This window comes from Miscanthus floridulus, chromosome 12, assembly GCF_019320115.1.
Source record: "Miscanthus floridulus cultivar M001 chromosome 12, ASM1932011v1, whole genome shotgun sequence".
Lineage (NCBI taxonomy): Eukaryota > Viridiplantae > Streptophyta > Magnoliopsida > Poales > Poaceae > Miscanthus > Miscanthus floridulus.
Window position 1 is genome coordinate 41,982,597 of NC_089591.1, and position 18,723 is coordinate 42,001,319.

General features: G+C 51.3%; 1 protein-coding gene across 1 annotated transcript; it reads left to right on the plus strand.

Annotated features, from left to right (window-relative positions):
* Positions 1-14,692: 14,692 nt before the first annotated feature.
* On the plus strand, positions 14,693-14,995 carry LOC136495768 (uncharacterized). Its single transcript, XM_066491602.1, has one exon. It carries the CDS (start codon positions 14,693-14,695, stop codon positions 14,993-14,995), a length of 303 nt encoding a protein of 100 aa, XP_066347699.1.
* The last annotated feature ends 3,728 nt before the right edge of the window (positions 14,996-18,723 follow it).

An 18,723-nucleotide genomic window follows, 5' to 3' on the forward strand; every position in this document is an offset into this window, starting at 1 on the left:
ATCTGAGCTTGATATCCTGCTGCATACTAGTGTGAGTATAATATCCTAAAAATTCATAACCAGGAAAAGTTTTGGAAATGAACAAACTAACATCAGGTTTTTCTTTTCTCCAGCACACAGGAGAGTTGCTTATCTTTATATTAAGATGCACTAACATCAGGTTTATGATCACAGAAGTGCCAGAAAGCATTGATGAAATACAAATAGAAAGATTCATTAGCACTGGTATTGTCCTATGCAAATTAGGATCTCATTGCAGAAAGAAAAAAATAGACAAGCATACACCATTGCTTGGAAAGCTCTCAATGCAGAACTCGCATTATCTTGACCATTTCTATGGTCAAGGAACCAACAGAGACAATTTTGAATGGCACGCAGGATTTTACCGAGGTTTGGAAACAGGGCCCTTGGGCGCATTACAGGACAATTGTATAATATGGAAGAAGTAACAGTTTTCAAGGATGCATTAACAAAGTTCTGAAAACCTAAGATCTATTTCAAAAACTAACCCTAAAGTGAATTAAAGATTTTGCGATTACACCCAGCTTCATTTCAAAATCAGAATAGCAATTTCAGCTTGTATGAATTTTGAGGACCATTACTTCAACATGCCGAATAACAAACTAATCGTATAGGCACCTATCTAGATGAAGTGAAAACAAGCAACAGTCATGATTTAATGATGCTTTAGCATTAGAAACTTTTCTGACAGGAAGGAACACCAAAGCGATATGCCACTACATAACATCCTTGACAAGAAATTAGAGTAATAGACAAGAAAACACACTCAATTTTGCAAGCTTAACTTACATGGTTAGTAAAAAGCAAGGGGGAGAAAATAAAAAGGCATGCAGTTTTGCAGCGCATGATGGCACGACAACAACGATCAGAAATTGTTCAGCAAAGGAAAATCGAGATGGAGATCCAACAAAGGGAACAATGAAGGAAACAGGAAAAGGGACAGGCAGAGACCAATCCCTGTCGCACGCCCAGTAGTGTCGAGAAGATCAACAGAAAACGGGGTAAAAAAGGTGGTCCAAATCCACACGTTTCTAAAACCCTAAAACCACATTCAAAAACAGCGATCTCTCAAACATGCCGAGCATAGCAGACACCAAAAAACAAAAAAGATAGACAGATCACGAGCAGATTTATCCTCGAGTTCTGACGCTCATAAGCAGTAGCACGAACGACAAGAGGAGTTAAACGATAAAAGGCTGATGAAAGGACGGCAGAATTTTCGAGAGGAAAGCTGAATTGAGTTTACCATGGAGTCGCGGTGCTCATTAGCAGCCTTCCCTCCGAATAAACCAATACGAAAAACAACAGCAAAACGAATACGGAACGCAACAACAACAAGCACGAAGTCCGAACTGATGAGGGCACAACCGCGCAAAAAGTTTCGGAGATCCAGGGCCTCACGAAGAAGGATCCAAACGAGAGTGCTCGCCAGCACCGCACAATTCCCACATTGTAAGCACGCCAAAGCAAAGGGTAGCCGTCAAGAGATCGACGGTGAGACGAAGCAGAAGAACCAGTACTATGCCCGAGTCCGAAGGAGGGAGGCGATCGGAGATCACCATGGAACCATCGGTGCCCCGGCGGCCCCCTCGACCTCCTTCACCACCACAAAAACCACCATGACAGTAAAACCCCAGCAAGGGCACCAACAGCACCAAAACACGGAGAAACAAGTCACAACAAGACCAAATCCGCGGGTTAAATCTCGCAGGGTTTCGCAAATCCAAAAGCACCAGCACACCTCGAGCATGGAATCCTGTCGACGACAAGGAAAAACAGCAGCAACATTCAAATAAAACGCCACCGCGAACATGCACGGGAGCGAGACGAAATCGCAGCGCTGAGGGCAGAAGGTAGCAGGAGGACGGGGTTTTGGGGGATGAAGCAGAGTTGAACAGAAACAAAGCTTGGAGAAGAGAGAAAGGGGAGGGAACAGAGAGATCGATCTCACCTTCCCGGGCGGTCCTCGCAGGAGAGAGAGAGGGAGAGAGACTGGGAAGAGAGAGAGGAGAGAGAATGCGGTCGTCCCATGCAAGGGAGGGGGGCACTTCACTTATACCCAGCAAGCGCCACCCACTCCACGCCTACGCCTCCGCTCGGTTGCTTCGCTCGGGTTGGGTGCCCACGCGCCGATGGATCGGCTCCACCGGCTCGGCTTCGGCTCGGCCTTGCGCACGCGTCACGCCCAAGTTCACGCCGCGAGCCTGATGCCGCCTTTGTCTTGACCTGCCCAATCAGGAAGGCGGTTAAATGGTTAATCCAGATTTCACCGTCATCAATAGCAAGCCGTGTGCAGTAAAGAAAATGCGGTTCGGCAATTAATCCTGTTTGTTAATAATAAATACGAATAGGATAAAGTGGATTAAGGCGATGTGAATACCAAATTTCCAACGAAACACGGTGCCGTATCACACTGATATCACGATGTCATGTTGTATGTTTCAACATTCCCTTCTCCACCCTTTCCACGTCTATCTACTTTTAATTTATTTTCCGATAAAATCTTATAGAACCAGGGGGCAAATATCCCGAGAGGCCGAGACAGACCAGCAAGGTTTCAAGCTTAAAATGCACGTTTCAGATCTACATAAACTGAAAGCATCAAATTATGTGAACAAACTTTGATTATTCTAACAACTGGCACCGTAATAAATATATAGGCTTAATTGTAGCGAAATCTATATAGGCATAGTTGTAGCGAAATCAGAGTGTGACTTAATGGTCGGCAGAGATAACAGTTGTAAGCGGAAATGAGCATGAGGAGAGGTTCGATCCAAATAGAACAGCTAGCATGACAAGCGTGAGAAATACGAATTCGAATAATCACGAGGTGATCAAGGATTGGTGTAAGAGTAGCACCTGGTTTGGTCCCACGATTCCATACGTGGTGCGCCGATGCGAGCAAGAACGAGACGCAGCGGGGAGCAGCGGAGGCACACGGGCGCCAGAGCTGACGGCTTGGCATCGGCACTCGTCGCGTCGAGCGGCTAGTGCGCAAACGGGGGCGCCCGCTCGCAGCGGCGCCATCACGACGGCCGCACACAAGTCGAGGAGCAATGTTGCACCTTCACAAGCGCCGGCGGCGAGGTGGGAGTGGGTGCGCTCCCCTGCAGTGGCCTCGGGCTGCGTGAGGCCACTTGTGCTTTCATGGTGGGGCTCCCAGAGCGTATCAGCCTCGGCGTCTGCAGTGCCCCACATGTCGGCCGCACTCTTGAAACGGGGACAGCAGCGGACTGCAGTTGGCAGTTACAGATTGTGCTACATAACTCCAGGCAGATGAAGCACAAGCACCAGACCAATCTGCCCTTGATGTTGGCTCACTTGGCTGCAACGATTTCCCTCCAAGTTTCTTCACAGAATGTAACTTTGTAAACCCTTTCTGCATTGTTTCCCCCCTTTTTCTAAATAGAACTCATTACTGGTAATTGTACAATTAGATGTTTTCTAAATATTCCCATAAAATGGTGGACCCTGAACTCACTCTACAAGATTTGAAGACAAACACTAACTGGGTTCACTCTGAAGATTCAGAAGTTTCACCAGGGAGAAACAGCCTACGCCCTGAAACTTTCTTGCCCTATTACAATCCTTCTCCAATAAGTAAAGCACTCCATTTACAACTCAAATATCAGCTTCTGGACCATCTTCATGTGTTCAGCCTGCACATCGCCATTTGGGCCTGGGATAAGAAACCTCAGGCCGCCGCATGTGATTGGGCCCATGAACAGGCCACACCCAGCTCGTGAGCCCCAGGTTCGGGAACTGGTAGATGTGAGCTCCATCTATCAATGCTGAAAACTCCGGTTCAACCCCAGGTAGTCCAATGCTGAGAGGCAATAGTCATTATCCATCAAACTTAGTGCCTCCTGGATGACTGCAACCCCATCTGCTAGACCACTGGTCACCTTGCTTGCCTTAACAAATGAAGTGGCGGTGAAGATGACATTGCCGAAGTAACCATCCAGAAGTGGAAGATGCAGCCGTTGTTGCCTATCAGTGCCACAGTATATCCTGATGAAGCCTTGCACAGAAACACATCGCCGGGCATGCTTGGCTAGCATGGCATATGTGCTGGCGTGCTTAAATGCGGTGCACCTTCACATGTGAGAAGCTGTGAGCGCAGGCAACCAAGGTCTGAATGAATTAGCTTGAAAAATGTCCGTGCCGATCGATAGCAGATGGCATTGGCTTGGAAGTGAGGGCCCGGGCCATGGTGAAGATGGCTAGGACAGGCGGGTAGTCAACATGTTGAAAAATGGAGTTAGAGAGTGATGGTGAAGGTGAGTGTGATCCATGAAGGGTATCCTGGAAATTTGGAGTTCCATGGCAGAGCTCTGACAATGAGTTGATGAAGTGCAAACCAGACAATCCACAAAATGGGGTTACAAGCCAGGGAGACACCTCAACCACCTGGAACAAAAATTGAGGAGAATTAGCTTCATTAAATGCCTCATACTTCCCATCTGCAGCTTCCGAATAACTGATGATCAAGATAGCCATCATTCCAAACATATGAAACAGGAAATGATTGAAACAGAATGTTGCCTTGACTAATAGGAAGCATGTTTAACCTGGAAATCTGAAATTATGATGGAACAAGAAACTGATAATGATTTCTGAAAAAACATCCACAAGATATAAATGTATTTGAACTCTTAAGTATTAAGATGTCAGATTAAGCAATATTTTCGAATTAATCCTAGCAATAAGCACGCCATTTTTTTTTTTTTGTGAAGTCCTAAGATACTCTTCCCAAGCAAAGAATTTTCAATCTCAGCTTCGACATACTTCTTGAAGTAAACGAAGCAAAGAGGTGATTAAATATCTAGAGGAGTCCAATAACAATTGAAGTCATATTTTATGCATGCACACCACACCCTGTTCCTGTCCCACTTAATTTTAAACCAAACACATCTAGATCCTAGATGTCAGGTCAAAGCAACAGATCAATTATTTTATGTCAAAACAATTGTTGAAAGGAAAATGAGACGATCAGTGCTTAGAGTAAGTTCGTCCAGCATAATTAGCTATCGAGTGAGATCACCGATAACAAAGTTATTGCATCTGATAATACAAGAAAAACTAAAAGTGTAGACTTAATGATTGGCAGAGATAACAGTGCTATGTAATAAATACATAGACAGAGTTGTAGCGAAAACAGAGTTGGAGCGAAATCAGAGGGTGACTTAATGATTGCCAGATATAACAGTTCTAAACCGAAGTGAGCATGAGGAAAGGTACGAGACGCTCAACGATGACTGGGGATCCAAATAGAACAGCTAGCAAGATCAGCACGGATTCGAATAATCTCGAGGTGATCGATGTTTGGTGTAAGAGTAGCACCTGGTTTGGTCCCACACTTCCCTACGTGGTGCGCCGATGCGACTATGCGAGCAGGAACGAGACGGGGGCGCCCAAAGCTGACGGCTTGGCATTGGCACTCGTCGCGGCGAGCGGCTAGTACGCGCACGGGGGCGCCCACCGCTCGCGGTCGCGGCGGCGCCAGCTCGGCGGCCGCACACGAGCGAGCAATGCTGCAACTTCACGGGTCGTCGCAGCGCCGGCATCTGGCGCACGGCCCCGGCGGCCAGGTAGCGGCAGCTTCAGCGGGGTCAAGGCCCCCTGGCAACGCTCGCGACACGGAGCACCAGCAGCGGCGCATGGCTGACCAACCCTCGCGACATGGCGGGCCACAGACAGCAGCCGCGGCGTGGACACCGGAGCCCAGCCAGCCCGCGGCGCGGCGCAGCAAAGCCCTCGTGGTGCGCCGGCCCTCCGCGAAATACTCGCCCGGGCGGCACCGCGGCGTCATCGGTCGCGGAACGACGGGAGCGTACTACGCTGTGCCGCTGCTTCATAGCGAAGGGAGAAGACAGGGGAGGCGGCGCGGGGGCAGAGAAGGAGGGCGGAGGCGGCGAGGTCGAGGTGGGGGTGGGAATGGGGTGCTCCCCTGCACGTGACGGCCTGAGTGAGGCCTTCTTGAGTTCTTGCAGGTTTCCAACGGTGGGGCTCCCCGAGCGTATTGGCCTCGGCGTCAGCTTTTCTGAGCCGAGAGAGAGAGAGAGAGAGAGAGAGAGAGAGCGAACCAAGCGTCCTTCATTGCAGCAGGCGGAGGAAACTCGCTCTCCTAGGTGTGGAGCAGCCGACATCATTCACTAACCAAGCTGCTACTTTGAAAAAACAACTAACGTCTTTGTGGGCTGCTGACGTTTGATCGGTGTAAAGCCCATCGCCCGTCGGATGTTATTGGACATTAAGCTGCTTAGGTGCTTGTTCATTCAGGTTATGAACTGACAACGCCATTCATGATGAACAGAGGAACATATGTGTTGGGAAATACTTCTAAAATGTTTCACATAATCAGTCTAGTCAGTTCATCTCACAATGAAATTAGCACAGAATTCAGAACCGAGATGCTTTTGTCCATCTTTCAGAATGAACATGCTTGTGATGGAGTACCCATTATCATTTATGGAGTATGGAGAACTGCGGTATTCTTCAGGTTCTAATTGACAACACATGAACATTTATGTATTAGAAAATACATCTGAAATTGTTGTGGCCAATGCAATTTCACTTCAAAGTTCAAAGTTCTCAGCAAATCAGCCTACAGATGGCAGGGGTCAACATTGCCACCTAGGCCATATTCATTCGCTGAACTTTTCACACAAGATTTCCCAAAGGCCAAAGCAGTCTCGTTAGCTCATCACACAATCTAATTTGCACTGAATTCCGCATGGAATGTTTCTGACACCTTAATCAGCTCAAAGAACAAAATATAGTCTACTAATGCTGAATGAATGTTGCAGTAACAGTTTAAACTACACCACTCTACACGCCATCTAGTTTAGTTCAGTAATCAGTGCGGTTTCGATAACTTAGTGTATGCCACAGCTTCACCTGAAAGGCCTACATGATGTAGTTGTGCTTTCTGAAAAAACTCCGGGAATTCAGAAATGTGACTTCAGAGTTCAGAGTTCAGACTGTTCCCCTGCATTGCCACCGTTCAGTGTCCAGAGTATCCATATAACATATATATATTGCAGTAGCATCCATATATATATATACAACGTATATATATTACAGTAGCAATATATATTGGGCGAAGTTTCATCCGGCGGTCCCCAGACATGAAGCGGCATTTCTTTCAGAGATTTTGTTGCAGACATTGCAACACGGTGTTTCACCTAATTTGCCAAAATAAATAAAGACATGATAACATGGGTTCCCTAGGCTTTAGACACTTTAGTGTTCATGTTTGATCAAGGGACTATTTTTTTTGAGACGATCAAGGGACTATTTAGGAAGGCAACCAAATTTGCAGTAGCCTAGTAGGTAATTTTTTTTTTTTTTTTTTTTGAAAACAAACGTGGGGAGAGCTTCCCCACCAGATTTCATTCAACAAAGGTGCGACTCCAGTTGGCTGGAGGGTGTTACAGAACTACAAGTGAGGAAGTAGCTACGCCAGTCATTCAAACTGTTTACAAGCTCGTTTCGAAGGCGCTTGCGCCAAATTACAAAGTCGTCACAGCTGCGACTTATAATCAACCGGCTGTTCACATGCTCACCACGGAAAACTTGACCGTTTCTTGCATCCCAAAGCCTCCAAAGTACCGTGAGGAGGACAAACGGCCACAGCGTCGCATTCAGACCGGGGGGAGGGATGAAGCTCCAGATCTCTTCATCAGTCATGGCCGAGACATTGTTGAAGCCGAGCCTCTGCCAGACACCAGCGCTTACCGCGCACCCAAAGAAAGTAGGATGTCTATCTTCAACTGAATCCACACATCGCTCGCACTGGTCACTGTCCAGCACATGTTTGGCATGAAGGTTGGACCTTGTGCTCAGCCTATCCTTGAAATAGAGCCAAGCGAATATCTTCACCTTGTTGGGAATAGGAGACCCCCATATGCGGCGTCCATGAAGGTCTGGCATGTCACGTCTGCGGTCGAGTGCCGCATAGGCATCCCTTAAGGTATATGTTTTCCCGATTGTTTTTAGGACTCTCGCGTCCGCACCATGGCTAAGAGTGAGTTCCTGCAAAGAAGACAATAGGCGGGCTAGTTGGGCACTAGCAGCGCTCGTTAGTCGGGGCCTGAGACACAGGTCAAACCCAGTCTGAAAGATCTTTTGCACCGACACGTTAGGCCGCATAGTATGAGAGAAAACAGCAGAATAGGTAGAGCAAAGGGGCCCATCAGGGAGCCAGTGGTCGAACCAGAAAGAGGTGGACGAGCCATCTCGGACAGAGACACTAGTGATAGACCGGTAAGTATTAAGCTCATCATCCACAATTCGCCACAGATAGCTGTGACTTCCATTGACGGGGGTATCGAAGGAAGCTGCATCACGCAGCAGCCCGTCTTTCCAAGCTATCGAATCACCAGAGAAAAGTTTATCAATGAATTTCATAAGGAGGCATCTGTTCTGAAGTTGAAGATCCTTAACCCCGAGGCCGCCATCTTCTTTCCTGGCTTGAACATCTTCCCAAGCCACAAGGCATTTGGAGCCGTGGCATGCATCTTTACCAGTCCAGAAAAAGGCCCTTCGTTGTCGATCAATGGCCTTGATAACCGTCTTCAGGATGCTAATAGCCGACATAAAGTGAAGAGGTAATGAACTGAGGACAGCAGTGGAGAGGATGAGCCGACCGGCTCTGTTGAGCAGAGAGGCGCGCCAGCCAACCAGGTGCTTGTCACAGGAAGTGACGAGAGGAAGGCAATCAACCATTGATATTTTATGCGGGGAAAGAGGGAGGCCAAGGTAGGTTTAAGGAAAAGTGGAGACAGTAGTGCCAAAATCACTAGCAAGAGCATGAGCCGTTTCCGGTGGCACACATACAGGAAGGAAAGTGGTTTTGTGATAGTTGATGGAGAGCCCCGTGGCCTCCTCGAAGATCTCCAAGATGTGCTTAGTTTGAGCAATGGAATCAGCGAAGCATTTGAGAAAGATAAGGGTATCGTCGGCATATTGGAGCACGGGGGCAGGGGGTATTGGGAACCAACGGATGCTCGATGGCACTAGCCAGATTAGGATGATGGAGAAGTCGGCGAAGAATATCAGCAACAATCATGAAAAGGTAAGGGGAGAGAGGGTCTCCTTGACGAAGACCGTTCCTACAGTTAATCCACCTTTCAGGGATGCTGTTAAGGAGAATGGCCGTTTTGCCGGTGCTAAGTAGCTCGTGGACCCATTTGCACCATTTATCAGGGAAACCGTGACACCGAAGAACGCGATCGAGGCTATCCCAATTTACAAGGTCGAAAGCTTTGTGGAAGTCGAGCTTAAGAAAGATGGTGGGCGAGTGTTGACGGTAGTTATTGTTCATTTTAAACCGTCAACCAAACATGAAAAAGGGCATAAATCAATCTCCAACATAGAATTGGGGTTTTAACTGACAAAATTCCACAGGTTTTGGTGAATCTGTGTTTCTGCAGGGGTTTATCAGGAAAAGAAGGAAAGATATCAAGGACGTCGGTGTAAAAAGCATATTCCACCGCGAAACCAAGTTGAGAAGAATCTAGAAGACACGAGAAGGCGAGCCACCGAAGGTGGGACCCACCTAGCATAGACCAGGGTCGACCGACCCCACCCCATGTTGGCCGACCTGGGGGCCCACCTGTCAGCCTCCTGCTTCTACGTCAGTTCCTCCACCGCCTTAGGGTTTGCATCTTCACTGTTGATCAAGGTCGGTTTGATCTGAGGGTTCTGGTTCATTCCACGGGCCTATATAAGCGTAGCCCTACCCCTTGGGTTCAAAGCATTGAAGTCATTTGATCAAATCATTAGAGCCAGAAACCATAGTTTCCTTAGAGCTCTACCATATTCTAGGGCATAACTACATAGGTTAGAATAGAGGGAGGCAAGCTTCGCATGGATTCCGGATCGCGTCGGGAGCGTGGCTTGGCAAGGCCTTCTGTAAGCTCTCTCTTGTATCTTTCTGTATTTATTTTGCTAGTTACAGTGGATTTGACATTGCTCTATATATTGTTTATGTTCTCAGTTATATTGTTCATTGTCTACTTTGATTATATGCTTAGCATAGTTAGAATGTCTGTATATTCAAGCATAAGATCGTATAGCGCTCACTCTTTGAATTCATGGGTGAGTGGTCGACATTGTGTAAGTGTGATGCTTATACGCTGTTTGCCTGCGAATGCACCCTATGTTCCAGGTCATGTGGTACATCGCCGAAGTGACACTTCCGTTGAGTCCTTTGTAGTCCACTCCCCGAATATAGGTAAAGTAGGACCCGGTTACAAAGGAAGACTTGCTCTGTTCCTGATCTTTCTTAGTAACGTCCCTTGTGTGTAGATATAGAGTATTCTTGCCATGATTGCTAGGTGTAGTTGCACTAATCTTAGTATACTTTGACATATGATTTAGAACGACTTAGGAATATTTCTCTATTCTGCCTAGTCCATTGTCGGATATAAATATCAGGGTATTCAACAGTCTCAGGATTACTACCGCTAACCTTGAACCAACACATGGTTGAGAATAGCACGATGTCCCCTGTCGACTCCATAGGGCGCGGGACCCATCCCGCCCAACTTCGAGGGCACGGATCCCGTCCCATCCGACCCCGGGGGCGCGGGCCCCGCCTCGCCCGACCCTGGGGTCACGGGCCTCTCTTCGTCCGACCTTGAGAACTCGGGCCCCGCTTCGCCCGACTTCGAGGGCACGGATCCCGTCCCGTCCGACCCCGGGGGGCGCGGGCCCCGCCTCGCCTGACCCTAGGGTCACGGGCCTCTCTTTGTCTGACCTCGAGAATTCAAGCCTCGCTTCGCCCGACCCCGAGGTCACGGGCCCCGCCTCATCCGACCTCGAGGACTCAGGCCCCGTCTCGCCTGAGGGGCGCGGACTCTCGCCTCGCCCGACTTTGAGGGCGTGGGCCTCTCCTCGTCCGACCTCGAGGATTTGGGCCCCGTCTCGCCCAAGGACAAGATCTCCGCGTCGTCCGACCCCTGGGGTCGAATCGCCCCCACGCAGAGGATAAGACCTAGGAGCAGGATCGACACCGCATTAACTACCCAAGACACGCGGATTCGACACTCCAACAAGACAGCACTATACCACCAGTCCTCCGCCGTGCACGACCGCCCTAGACGTGGGGTACAGGACCGAAATCATGTCCTAATACTAGGGAGGGCCCTGGTGGACTCCGACGCGACTGGGGGCCTCCGGAAAGTTGCATCTCGACACCCACATCTCCAATAGTGTCAGGCGGACCGGCGCTGTACCACTTGGTTCTTGAGCCACCCCTGACACAAGATCTTCCCATACCGCGCGTCAGGGAGAGGAGAGACGCCGCCCGCGTACTTTCACTATCGACAACAGGGCCTGCAGGACCCGCCTACGGAGGAGAAGGGCAGCGCCGGACAGTAGTTGTACCACCATTTTCTCTCTCTCTCTCTCTTGTACCCCAGGTCCTTCCCTTAGTTTATAAAAGGGAAGGCCAGGCACCCCAGAGGGGGCATCGACTGATCGATCGAACCAACGAGCCCACAAAAAACGCAACATAGCACACGTAGTGTACTCCAACTTCATTCGAACCCAAAGAGACTTGGGACCCGCTCCCTCTCTCGACCGTTTGTAACCCCCTACTACAAACTTTGTGCTAATAACATGAGCAACCACGAACTGGACGTAGGGACATTCAGCCCAAACCAGTATAAACCCCGTGTCCTTTGAGCACACCATCTGAAACCCGACGCGCAAACACACAAATTTACTAGTCGGCGAATCCAAACGCCGACAGTTGGCGCGCCATGTAGGGGGCCTTTTGCGCGTCATGATGATCTCAACCACACGGTTTTGGATGGCCAACCATCGCATCCACTTCGCCCTGGGCTCCCACATCCAGTTTGGGAGCCTGGACTTCCTCTACACCGGGATGGAGTATGACTTGGTTTTGCTCCCTCCCTCTGTGCCAGTTGACCGTGTCACTGGTGCGGAGGATGGGCACGCCACACTCCCTTTGACTGGGTCTACCGACCCGGCCTCGGACGTCGACCATGTCGCCAAATCGCTGGGGAGCCTCCACCTGCAGGCCACCCTAGAGCTCCTCGAGAGTTCTGAGGTAGCCTCGAGCGCCGACTCTTGCGAGTACGGCAGCAGCTGGGGCGATGTCGACTTCTCTGGGCTCAGCGACCTAGAGGCTCTCCGGCAATTTCTCGGCAACTACAACTACCTCCTCGACGCCCCTCCGGGACCGACGCCATGCTAGGAAAGCCATGAGCATCTCCCCTCCCCCTGCGCCACAGCAAAGCGCGAGGAAGGAGAACCATTCTTCCTAGAGGCCTTGTCGGGGGGACGCCTCGACTGCGTACCCTTTTGGCCTCCGCAACTCTATGGGTGTCATTGGCAGCTATGTGGTGCAGCGAATGCGCCCGTCTGACACAAACGACGAGTTCATGGGGATGGTAGACTACGCCTCGGAGTTGGTCTACGACCTCCTAGAGACGGATTCCGAGCCTCTCTCTGGCTCCCCCTCGGGCGATGGGAGCCACCATCCCTCTCGCGAGTCTTTCGTGGTGGAGGCCCACGACAGCCGCACCTCGAGCACCGGGGACGCCGAGGGTCACCCATGAGGAGTCCCCATCCGCGTCCCAGTGGAGGGGGTGGCGGCATCACACCCACCAACTCCAGCGGCCTCTGCGCCACCCTTACAAGGGAGGCTACGGTTAGAGCAACTGCAGGCCCGATAGCAGGAGCTAGATGAGACGCGCCGGGAGGTGGAGCGAGAGCGCTCCTAGCTCGAGCAAGAGATCGAGCACCACCGCGCTGAGCAAGGGCGTGCGCGAGCCATGGCTCATGACGTACAACGACGAATCATGGAGGACGACGATGGTCCCCCATGATTCCCTCAAGCCAGCCAAAACATCGCCGCCGCCGTGGCTTTGCTCCATGGTCTCTCGACGCCTGCTACCCCCAAAGAGCGCAAAGCTCAGCGGGACATCCACGAGCTGCTCGGGCGCGTGGCAGAGCAGCAGGCGGAGAGCTCGCGGTCATGATGGCATGGGCATGACGTTAGTTGTCACACCTCCCCTGGGTGCCATGCGGCTGATGCTTCCATCCACCAAGCGCCACCCGGTGCGAGGGCCACCGGCCTACCCCCGGCCTAGGAATGCGTCAGCTCCATCCGCGACGCCCGCGTCATCCTGGATACCCACAAGCGTGATAGGGAGGACAGGCGGCAGGGTGCCAACCACAGCTATCACCCTCACCGGGGCAGGCACTACGACATCAATGAGGACCAAAGTCCAAGCCCCCGTCCACCGGGGCCTCGGGCTTTCGGTCGACACATACTTCGTGCACCGTTCCATCAGCGGTACCGTGCACCGACCAATGACCTCAAGTACTCTAGGGAATCGAACCTCGGCCTCTGGCTTGAGGACTACCGACTTGCCTGTTAGGCCGGAGGAGCGAATAATGACGACTTCGTCATTCACAATCTCCCCCTATATCTGGCCGACTCGGCTTATACATGGCTGGAGCATCTCCCGCCCAATAGCATACAAAACTGGGTGGACATCCGTGAAACCTTCATGGGAAACTTCAAGGGCACTTACACACGCCCTAGAAATCTCTGGGACCTCAAAAACTACCGCCAGAGGGCGAAAGAGTCCCTCTAGGACTATATCCGATGCTTCTCTCGGCAGTGCAACGAGCTCCCTAACATCGCTGACGCCGACGTCATCAGCGCATTCCTTTCTAGGACCTCCAATGAGTCTTTGGTCCATGAGCTAGGGCGCAAGTGTCCTCGGACCACCAAGAAGCTCCTTGACATCGCCACCAGTCATGCCTTCGGAGAGGACATGGTAGGAGTGATCTTTGACCGCTCTAAGGGCAAGGCAAGGTAGGACGAGGACGTCGGCAAGGGCACCTCCAACCCCTCCGGCAAGAAGAAGAAGAACAAGCGGCGGCATGAGGGCTCGCTCGTAGCTGCCGTCGAGCGAAAGGGTAGAAAGGCACCCACCGAGGGCACCCCTGACCACTTTGAGAAAATGCTCGAGGGGCCATGCCCGAACCATGGCTATCCCGTCAAGCACGCCCTCAAAGACTACGGTCTCATGAGGAAATTCTTGGCAGGGGGCTCCAAGAAGGGAGAGCCGAAGAAGCCCGACCCCAGCGGTGATGACGCCGAGGGCGAGGACGTGGTCTACCCAACCGAGACCGCGTGTCTCATGATCTTCAGATGATCTGACTCCTATGCCTCAAGATGCCAGCAGAAGCTCGAGCACCGAGAGGTCTACAGTGTCGAGCTAGCCATGCTCGCCTTCCTCAAGTGGTCCAGCTTGCCCATCATGTTCGACCGGACTAACCATCTGAAACATGTGCCACATCTAGGCCAGTACCCGCTTGTGGTCTATCCCATCGTCGACACCAAGCGGCTCTCCAAGGTGCTGCTGGATGGGGCAGCGGCCTCAACATCATCTACGCCGACACCCTCGATGCCATGGGCATCAGCCGTTTGCGCATCTGGCCAAACGGGGCACCTTTCCATGGCATCGTGCCTAGGAAGCAGGCCATACCACTCAGGTAGATCGACCTACCTATTACCTTTAGGACTCCTTCCAACTTTAGGATGGAGACCCTAACCTTTGAGGTAGTCAGGTTCCATGGAACCTACCATGCCGTGTTGGGGCGCCCATGCTACGTGAAGTTCATGGCGGTACCCAACTACACATACCTCAAACTAAAGATGCCAGGGCCAAAGGGCATCATCACCGTCGGCACTTTCATCCAGCACGCTTACGAGTGCGAGGTGGAATGCTGTGAATTCACCTTAGCGGTCATTGCCTTGGAGGAGCTACCAGCTATCCACCAAGTGGACAACGAGGAGGCGCCCGATGCCAAGAAGGCTTCTGGATTGTTCCAACTGGCCAAGGACACCAAGGAAATCCTTATCAACCCAAGCGGTTCAGAGGGGAGGACGGTGTGCGTCGGCGCCACCCTCACCCCGAAATAGGAAAGCGCTTGTCGACTTCCTCTGCGTGAACAAAGATGTCTTCACGTGGAAACCCTCGGACATGCTAGGCATACCGAGGGAAGTCGCCGAGCACGCCTTGTGGATCAGGCTAGGCTCCAAGCCGGTGAAGCAGCGACTACGCCGCTTCGACGAGGAGAAGCGTAGGGCCATCAGCAAGGAGGTCATGAAGCTTTTGGCGGCTGGGTTCATTAAGGAAGTGTACCACCCCGAGTGGTTGTCCAATCCTGTTCTTGTAAGGAAAAAAGAAAGAGAAATAGAGGATGTGTGTTGACTACACGAGTCTTAACAAGGCATGTCCGAAGGATCCATTTCCTTTACCACGCATAGATCAAGTAGTCGACTCAACGTTAGGGTGCGAAACCCTATGCTTCCTTGATGCGTATTTCGGCTACCACCAGATCACGATGAAGGAGTCCGACCAGCTCACAACCTCCTTCATCACCCCATTCGGGTCATACTGCTACGTTTCCATGACATTTGGTCTGAAAAATGCTGGGGCCACATACCAGCGATGTATGCTCAAGTGTTTTGGTGACCTCATCGGGTGAACCATTGAGGCATACGTAGATGGCATCATAGTTAGGTCCAAGCGAACTGAAAACCTCATCGCCGACCTTGAGCTGACCTTCGAAAGGCTTAGGAAGAACGGCATCAAACTCAACCCCGAGAAATGCATTTTCAGGGTTCCAAGGGGTATGCTGCTCGGGTTCATCATCTCCGAGCACGGCATCGAGGCTAACCCCGCAAAAATTATGGCCATTACCGAAATGGGCCCGATTCAGAACCTCAAGGGGGTGCAAAGGTCACAGGGTGCCTAGCGGCGCTAAGCCGCTTCATCTTGCGCCTCAGTGAGCGAGGGCTGCCCCTATACAGGTTGTTGAAAAAGGCCAACCGCTTTGAGTGGACCCCCGAGGCTCAGGACATGCTTGACAAGCTCAAGGCCCTCCTATCTATAGCCCCGGTCCTGGTCCCGCTGGTCGGACAGGAGCCGCTCCTGCTCTACATAGCGGCCACCACCCAGGTGGTCAGTGCCGCCCTTATAGTGGAGCGGGAAGAGCAAGGACGTACCCTCAAAGTGCAATGCCCTGTGTACTTTGTCAGCGAGGTCCTCTCTGACTCTAAAATTCGGTACATGCAGCTTCAAAAGCTCCTATATGCGGTCCTCGTCACCAAGAGGAAGCTCCAGCACTACTTTGGGTCATATCCGGTGACGATAGTATCTTCCTTTCCCCTTGGTGAGGTCATCTAGAACCACGAGGTGACAGGAAGGATTGCCAAATGGGCGCTCGAGTTAATGGACCAGGGGATCACTTACGTCCCCTGAGCAGCTATCAAGTCCCAGGTGCTCGCCGACTTCATCATAGAATGGACCGAGGTCCAGATGCCATCGGTGACCGTCGACCAAGAGTATTGGACGATGTTCTTCGACGGGTCACTAACGAAGAAGGGCACCGGTGCAGGGCTGGTCTTCGTCTCACCACTCAGTGTATGTATGCAATACATGGTCCGCCTTCATTTTCCTGCCTCCAATAACATAGCAGAGTACGAGGCCCTTGTCAACGGTCTACGTATCGTCGTCGAGCTGGGCATCCGTTGGTTGGAAGTCCAGGGTGACTCGTAGCTCGTTGTTGGCTAGGTCATGAATGACTCAAACTATCACAACCCCAAGATGGTCGCGTACTGCCGAGAGGTCCGCCGACTTGAAGAAAAGTTCGACGGCCTCGAACTGAATCACGTCCAGCAAAGGGACAATGAGGCAGCCGATGCTCTGGCAAAGATCGCTTCCAACCGGGACCTAGTCCTGACTAGTGTCTTCGCTAGCAACCAAGACCAACCCACGATGTGTTACGACGAAGTGGGAGGGGTCGGTAGCCCGCCACCCCCCTGGAACGTGATGCCGACCGACCACCCTTGGGGGCTGATCCCTCGTTGGCCCCCACAGCCTTTGTAGTTCTATAGGCCAATGGGGACATGGCAATCGAGCCTGACCCCTAGACTGACTAGAGGATGCCATTCCTCGACTGCTTAATCTACGAAGTGCTCCCCTCCGATAAACCGGAAGTGCGACGGCTCGCGTGGCGAGCCAAGTCCTTCGTTGTCATCGGTGGGGAGCTTTATAGGAAAATTCATACCAAGGTTCTACAACGCTGTATCCTAGTCAATCAGGGGGTTAGCCTGCTAAAGGATATCCATGGCGGGACCTGTGGGCACCACGCCGCACCACGTAGACTGGTCAGAAACGCATTTTGGCAAGGGTTCTACTGGGCGACGATAGTGGCCGATGCCGAGCAGATTGTACGCACCTACAAAGGGTGCCAATTTTACTCCCGACAGACGCACATGCCGGCCCAGGCACTCTAGACAATCCCCATCACTTGGCCATTTGCAGTCTGGGGGCTTGATCTGGTCGGACCCCTCAAAAGGGCGCCTGGGGGCTACACCCATCTCCTTGTCACCGTGGATAAGTTCTCCAAGTGGATAGAAGCTCGGTCAATCTCCAGAATTCGATCAGAAGAGGCCGTGACATTCTTCACTGACATCGTCCACCACTTCGGAGTCCCCAACTCTATCATCACCAACAACGGGACGCAGTTCACGGGGAAGAAATTCCTTGATTTCTATGACAAACACCACATCTGAGTCGACTGGGCTACCGTGGCTCACCCTTGCACGAACAGGCAAGTTGAGTGTGCCAACGGTCTGATCTTGCAGGGCCTCAAACCTTGGATTTTCAATCGGCTGAACCAGTACGGCAAACGATGGGTCGCAGAGCTGCCCTCGGTAGTCTAGAGCCTGCGGACGACCCGTAGCCGGGCAATCGGTCACACGCCCTTCTTTATGGTCTATGGTGCTGAGGCTATCCTCCCCACTAACCTTGAATATGGGGCACCAAGGGAGAAGGCGTATACCGACCAGGCCAACAAAATGTACCTTGAAGACGCCATAGATCAGCTCGATGAGGCACGTGATGTCACTCTCCTTCGATCGGCCAAGTACCAACAGGCAATGCGTTGGTACCATAGGTGCCGTGTCTGAGGTTGGGCCTTCAGCATCGGTGACCTGGTACTACACCTCATGCAGAGCAACAAAAACTGCCACAAGCTGTCACCACCGTGGGAAGGCCCCTACATCGTCGCTGAGGTACTCCGCCCAGGCACTTACAAGCTCAAGGATGCCGACAGACAAGTCCTCACCAACGCCTGGAACATCGAACAACTACGTCGCTTTTACCCTTAGTACTTTCTAAAGGCTATCATTATGATCATAAAAGCTAAGGATGATGTTTTCGAAAAAGAAAAGAAAAGTGTTATCTCCTAACATTTTCACTAGCATTTGTCCAATTTCTAGTGACACCCGACCCCAGCAATGGCCTGGGGTTGGTCCTCACTCGGGGGCAGACAAGCGTACTATACTTAACGAAATCTTCTTTCTGCATCCGACCTCTTCTTATGATGAGACCTAAAAGTAAGAGCTATGGAAACTAGCACTGGTAAAACCGGCCGGACTGCAAGAAACCTATGCCCTAGCGGCTACGACACTCTTGCTCACTGGTATAACCAGAGTTCTTTCCCGTACCTCGAACATTGAAACCTCAATGTTGGGAGAGATTGGATCGCATTAAGATAGAATTACACGTACTCGGAAACATTTTTTTCCATCTGACCCTTTCTTACGATAAGACCTAGAAATGAGAGCTATGAAAACTA